We start from the raw sequence: 7,188 nt of genomic DNA on the forward strand, positions 1-7,188 counted from the left end.
CATTAATCTGATCCAGGACACCTGCTCTTGAGTCTTTCCTCCTGAATCCATATGAAGATGCTCACCAGTCAGCAGGGGCTTGATCCTCTCCCCATGTTTGTTTGGAGGACATCAGGCAAAGTCCCTGCAACCTGAAAGAGAGCATCACTTTGGGAAGAGACAGAGCTGCCCACGTCCTCCTCCTCACCAGGAGTGATGCCTTTCCATCCCTTAACTCTCCTTGTGGGAAAGCTTGAGCTCTCAGTGCCTGGGAAAAGCCAAACCCTTGTGCTGTGTGGTTTTGCTTTTTCTGTTCAGTTGAGGAAATGCCCTTTTTAGCTCTCATCAGTCTTAGACTGACAGGGTCACATTTCATCTGCTTTTCACCGCGGCTCACAAAGTGGTTGTGCTGAACTCTCTGCCAAAGGCCAGGTTTGCACTATTCCTCCTTTGGGGAAAAACAAGCCAAAACCCAGCATCAATCTGACACAAGCCCAGCAGTCCTTCTATTTGGGAATGAATGAGCTTGTAATCAGGTGGGATTGGAAAAATGGCTCTGCCTCAAAGCCTGGGGGCTGCTGGAGGAGCAGGGCTGTTCTGCTGGATGATTCTGCTGCAGGGTGTAGCTGAGCTCACTGCAGTGCCCAGAATCCCTTCTCCTTCCTGGTGCCAAAGCCCTGAGCAGGGCAGAGCCTGCAGCACCTGGTGCTTTGCACCCTCTGGATGGTGCCAGAGGCTGATGGGAGCATTTGGTCTGGATGTTTTATGGAATGTCCTGCTGAGACACATCTCTGCCTTGGTGTGATCCCTGTGTGAGACAGGGAGGGAGAGGGGAAGGGAGAGGTTTGAGGGAAGCGTGGTCCTGTGTGTCCTTGTGCTGCACTGGGCTCCAGGGCAGGGTTTGGTGCAGAACCAGCTTTGAAAAACTCAGATACCTGCATCCCAACAAAACTGGCTTTGGTTTGCAAATCTGGGGCTCTCAGCCCAGTCTGATGGGGCAGGATGGGGGCCTGGGCAGAGAATGGCCCTGACCCCCTATTGCAGCACCCCCCGAGAACAAGGGCAGGGCTTTGGGGCACTGACTGGAGCAAAAGGCATCCTGGTGGATTCAGGCCTCGGTGACCCTGGGCAGCAGCAGGGACATCTTCCCAGCTAAACCCCCATGCGCCCCTAAGGCCAGGTAAGTGCCTGCCTTCCAAAAGGAACCAGCCACAGCTGTGCAGGGATCTCAGGCTGCAAAGGTATTTAGGGCTGTTTAATGGCCATCCCCTGGCTCTCTCCTGAGTCCCCAGCACAGAATCACAAACCTTCCTAAAGCTGACAGGAGAGCAAGCTCCTGTGCACCGTGCAAGCCAGTGCAGCACCCAGCAGGCTCTTAAGACTGACATCTCCAGCTCCATCCCTTCTTGTTCCTTCCTCCTGGGGGGATTAATCACTCTGAAAGGTCCTCACTACCCTGAGGGTGAGGGCAGAAAGGTGGAATTTGGGAATGCATTGCCAGAGTCGCTGCATTCCTGCCCTGACCCAGGGCCAAGCATCAGATTGCAGCCTCTCTGCTTGCTGAACCGAGCAGAGGAAACCCTTGGCAACTCATACAGCTCCCTGAAGAGACTCAGAGCTGTTAAACCAGGATCTGCTCTGATCCGATGTTTCTCAATCTCACCTAGCACATTCCTTGGTGCACTGGCCGCAGGGAAAGGCTGCTGGGGGATTTCTCGCCATTCAGATGATGAAAGCACACACAACCCACTGTCTTTGTCTGTCTCTTTCAGTCCCAGCCATGCCATCCCTCTTTATTAAAGTCATTAACAGCACGGCCGTCCAGGCGACGTGGGAGCCCTCCATCAAACTGGGCCAGCATGAAGGCTTCAAGCTGTATTACCGCAAGGTCCACCTCTCCCAGTACACAGGTCCAGTGCTACTGCCCAGCAATGTGACAGCCTACAACATTACCCACCTGGGTGAGTACGGTAACAGCTTGATCCATGTCCCCTCCCGACCCTGGGATTAGCAGAGGAGAGCTCGGATGTGTTGTGCTGCCACTAAATGAGAGATGCTGCAGCTCTCCCCCAGGGTTTTGGGGTGCTTTCCCAGTAACAGAGGTGTTTGCAGCACCTTATAAACCCAGACTGGTTTGGGTTTGAAAGGGACCTTAAAGCTCATCCAGTTCCAACCCCTGCCACAGGCAGGGACCCCTTCCACTGGAGCAGCTGCTCCAAGCCCCTGTGTCCAACCTGGCTTTGAACACTGCCAGGGATGGGGCAGCCGCAGCTTCTCTGGGCACCCTGTGCCAGTGCCTCAGCACCCTCATAATAAAGACTCTTGATCTCTCCTCTGCCAGTTTAAAGTCATTTCCTCTTGTCATGTCACTACATGTCCTTGTAAAAAGTCCCTCTCCAGACTTTTTGTAGGCCCCTGTAGATATTTGATAGGATTCCTAGAGAAGCATCCTAGAGATTTTCCTAGAGAAGCATCACATGGGGAGATACCACTAACGATTACGCCTGAAATGCTCTTCTTGTGCCTCCTTCGAACAGATGCATCAGTGGTGTATGAAGTCAAGCTCCTTGCCTATAACCAGCACGGAGATGGAAATTCAACTGTCCGCTTCGTGTCCTTGAGGGAAACTGTGGAGAGGACAGGTGAGATGGGACATTGTGGCCACTCCTTTCTTTCCAACATCACAAATAAGCAAACGACACAAAACCCTGCTGGGCTGGGAGTGCCTGGTGCTCATTGATGCGGCTTTTCTGCCCCATGGTTTGCACCATCCCTGTTGGTCCAACCTGATGGTTTTTTGCTAAGGGGGAGAAGAACAAATGAACCTGTAACTGCCAGTTTTGTCCCTAAGCTCGAGCTAGAGGTGAGGCCATGAACATGAACATACTTCCATGCATGTACTAAGAGCTGCCATACTGGGGTAAGACATGGGGCGCAGAGCATCTTTTGGAGCTGTCCTGGATATTTTGGCCTTTGCTGGCACCAGGAAGGGAGAACACATGGCTTTGGAAAGGAGAAGGGCTGTAGAGCATGAGCACTGCATTATGTGGCAGAAAAGGGGAAATCTCCAGAGGGAGCCTCTAGCTGATCACACCTTTCATATTCATCTACGTGTAAAAAACATCCTGCTGCACTTGGAAGCCTTTTAAGCCTTCCAGTGGGAATATCTTCAAGAGACAGTTATTACTGCTCTGTCTGTGCTGGAGTAAATACCAGTCTTGTTGGGATCTGCCTACCCGGTGCTTTCCATCGGGTACCAACCTGCTCTGGTGCGGTGGCAGCCTCTCACCTCCCACCTCGGACACAGGGTGTGCAGGAGTTAACATCAGAGTCTGTTTTGGTCATTAGTTGTATCTAGTAACAGCAGCCTGGGTAATGGGCTGGCTCCCTATGGACCTTCCAGTCCTGTGCTTGCTGTGACTGCCTTCCTGGGGTGCCAGGAGCAGGGGAGCTGCTTTGTGAGGCAGTGCCCTGCGTGGGATACCCACCTTGCTCTGCTCTTCCCCATACTCTGCTCTCAGCACTACCCAGGCTTTGTGTGGGCTCCCCAAAAGCTGGAGGAGCAATAGGAAATCAGCAGCACTGACCCCCTTTCATCCCCTTTCTCCCCCTTTCTTTTGGCAGTGCTGAATCCCCCGTGTGACTGCATGAAGGATGAGCAGAACAATAAAACCTCCACAACCGGCATCATCATTGGGATCCACATCGGTGTCACATGCATCATATTCTGCATCCTCTTCCTCATGTTTGGGTACAGAGGAAGGTAGGGGCTGCTCGTGTCACTGCTCACGAGGGGTGATGGGTTCCTTAATGCCATGTGGGTGTCCCCATGGGGGTCTCACATGCCTCACAGTGATGATGGACTGTTTAGTATGCACATCCCAGCTCCCATGACTTCTGGGTGCTTCTCCTGCCTCCCTCCCAGGCACACAGGTCCAGCAGGCTTCTCTGAACATACCAAATGAGCACAGTCCCCAGCTGAAGGATCTGGTACTTCCCAGGAGTGTCACTATTTCAGCTCTGGCAAGCCTTGACCCCCCTGTAAAGCAGAAGCACTTTAATGGCAAAGGGAATGTGACTTTAGAGGAGGAATTTCAGGAGTGAAGGAGCATAGCACAGGGATAAGGCAGACTTGGGCTTGGGGAGGGGGTGGCAACACTTTGCTCACCCTCAGGCTCCATCTCTACTCTTTAGGCTGCTGATGTGCAAAAACGTGCAGGAGCAGCTCTCGACACCACAGATCCCCAGGAGCCAGCGGAGCACCTCAGGCCTCGTCCTGAATGGGGCTGCTCGCAGGGACAGGGACGACCGGGACTTGAATGGAAAGCAGTTGGATATGAATGAGCTGGAGAGGTTATTCCCAGCATCCCCATCCCAGGAGCAGCAGGATAAGGGCATAACGGTGAGTCCAGCGGGATCAGAGCACCCCTGGGTGCATGTCTAAGGGCATTGGTGACCTGCCACCCATCACTGCATTGTCCCTTCTCTCTCTGCAGTCGGCTCCACCAGCCCCCCATGATGAAACCCAGATAACCACACTCCCTCTGGATGAGTTCAGCATCATCGAGGAGCAGCCAGACCCGCTGGGCGATCCCAGTGCTCCAGCTTCTGACCATCATCCTGCCAATGAAGGATAAAACTGCCAAGACTCAAACCCTCTTGTAGGAGTTACCAGAAACCAATGTGATGTCTTTACAAGGAGTTGTCAATCTCAGGTCAATTGAAGATTTCTACGGTCTGATTGTTATTTTTTTGTTTTGCTTTATTTTTATATATATATATAAATATATATATATGTATCCAGCCTTTTGGAAACTCTCTGCAGTTGATCTTTCTGACCTCCCTCGGGCCTCTCGGTGTGTTCCTGCCGATGATGGCTTTACTGAGAACGGTCACGATGGGTTTTCCCTGCAGCTGCTAAGTAAAAGACTCCTTGGCAGAGTGTGGCAAAGTCTCCCATCTCGGACAGACTGGGGATACAATGGAGCCTCCTCTTGGCATCCCAGATGTTTTCCTGATCAGCAGCTTTAGGATTACTTTTATGGATCTATTGTTTCTTTCCAAAAGACTGGATTTGGAGAAATCCTTCTGCCTTGACTCCAACAACCGGAAGGTGTCTCTCCATGGATCCGATGCTTTTGTACACTTTCTCTATTTCTCAGGATACTTTTTTTGCTGATGGACTCGAAATAATATGGAAAAAAAAAGGAAAAAAAGAGAAAAAAAAGCAAGCAGAGTGTGTGTGTGTCAAAGGATGCCTGCCTGAGGGCTACTGAAAGACTTGGACGGACAACCCGAGTGGACTCAGAACCTACCTCAACCGGAATGAATGTCTTCTGGGAAGCAGAGATACCTGCGTCTTCCTTCGTGTTCAGAAATCAAGTAGTGTAGCACTTGGTCAGTACAAGCTTGGTCCTACCTCAGCAGTCGCGCTCTGTACCTGCCGCCTCGGTGCTGTTCTTGTCGGTATTCCCATGTAAAGCACTTCCAAACCTTTGAAAGCAATGTTCTACCTCAAGCGTGATAGGAATTCATGTGTGTTTGTGTGTGTGTGTGTGTGTGCATCCTCTCCTCTCCCCCCATTCCTGCCTCTCCCACCCAGCCCCACATGAAGCAAGATGCTTCTCTAGTGTTATGAGCTTTACTTTTAGGGCATGTAGCGGGGCTCTGGTGTGATGCTGTGTGGGGGAGATTTGTACCACGGTTTTGTTACTTTAAAGGTTGTTGGGGCCATCAGACACATGGCTCAATGCCCCCTGCTTCACCAGCACCATTGCTTTGCAGGGCTGATTTGGGTGCTGGTGGTGGCTGCCTCGACCCATCCCGGGTGTATTTGGGATGGAGTGGGGCATGCAGGGTGCTCAGATACCAGTGCTGGGGGCAGGGCACCCTCTTGGCCCATGAGCATGCTGCTCTCCAAGGCTGATTCCCAGCAGGATGATTTATGGCGTGTGCCAGCACAAGCAGCATAAGACACCCTTGGGAGGTGTGAACCTGGACATCCCTGTTTTGTCCCTTCAAGAGCATCTGTGAGGAAACTGATACAGCACTTCCAAAACCTCTTGAGATGCTACTGAGCTGCTCCCACCTCCTCCAGTGTATTTCCAGCTAGCAGGAGATCATCCAGAGGATGAACAGAGCTGAAAGTGGCTCATTTCCTTGGGAGGGATATGACCAGGAGGGATTCCAGATGCTTGGAGCTGCCAACAGCCGCCCCTTCCCCATGCCCAGGGTGGGCAGAGGAGCTCCCAACACCAAAGAGAGGGTTTGTGCATGACCCCCACCACCTCCAGGGACCAACCACAACCCTGCCATGGTGGCTTTTGGGTGTCCATCATGCAGCCTTGTGAGTCTGGTGTCATCCATGGGGTGTGATGGGGGCACGCACAGGGGACAGGGACCTCGGGCAGCTCCTTCCCCACCGCGTGGGTTGGTTAAAACGGGGCGAATGTGAAGGTTTGAGCTCTTTGTATAGGTGGTGGCAAATCAAAAGTCACCTGTTTGCAAGGACAAGTGAAAGGAATCAGGAAAGAAAATGAGTTTAAGTTTAAAAGAAAAGTAATAATTGTATTTTTTTAAATGGTACCCATGGGAGAGTCCCTTGTGTCAGAAAGAGCCCTCATCTCCTTCCCATTTGGCAATGGGATGCTACTGATAACTGTGTAAATAATACAGTATACAGGACCATGAGGCAAACATCTCTTCCCCTGTGCTGTGTCCTGGTGCTGGGCTGGGTTAGCTGTGAGCAGGACTCCGTCCTTCCAGATCAAATCACCCAGCTTGGCCCAAGCAGATGTTAATGGCATTGACCTCAAGAGCAAGAAACTCTTGAGGCTTGGTGTTCGTAGCCCTCTGCCATCAAAACTCCTCCTCCTGTAGGCATCATGCAGGGCAGAATAAATGCAAAGGGTTAAATTTATACATTAAACCCCCAAATAGCCTCTCCTCACCCCACCAAAGAGGTGAAATGGACATTAGATCGATTCCTGCTCACCCCTCCTGTGGGGAGATGCTCCTTTCTGCATGATGCTGGACCTGGAGATGTGATGGGAAAGGGACCACAGAGGGACAGCACTGATGGCACCATGTGAAACCAATAACACAGCCCATCCCATGGTGGGAACTGGAGGATGATGGGACTTGGAAAGGGCAGAAGGGAGGAGGAGATGCCAAACAGCTCGAGTTATAACCTCATATCAAAGAAAACCC

The 7,188-nt window shown here is 51.8% G+C and overlaps 1 protein-coding gene across 1 annotated transcript in view; it reads left to right on the plus strand.

Annotated features, from left to right (window-relative positions):
* The window catches only part of IGDCC3 (immunoglobulin superfamily DCC subclass member 3), a 94,686-nt gene extending 90,042 nt beyond the window's left edge, over positions 1-4,644 (plus strand). Inside the window, 5 exon segments of the mRNA XM_034066228.1 lie at positions 1,752-1,940; positions 2,517-2,621; positions 3,604-3,742; positions 4,174-4,414; positions 4,417-4,644. Of these exon segments, the coding sequence (XP_033922119.1) occupies positions 1,752-1,940; positions 2,517-2,621; positions 3,604-3,742; positions 4,174-4,414; positions 4,417-4,644 (902 nt within the window).
* The last annotated feature ends 2,544 nt before the right edge of the window (positions 4,645-7,188 follow it).

Source organism: Melopsittacus undulatus, chromosome 9 (assembly GCF_012275295.1).
Source record: "Melopsittacus undulatus isolate bMelUnd1 chromosome 9, bMelUnd1.mat.Z, whole genome shotgun sequence".
NCBI lineage: Eukaryota > Metazoa > Chordata > Aves > Psittaciformes > Psittaculidae > Melopsittacus > Melopsittacus undulatus.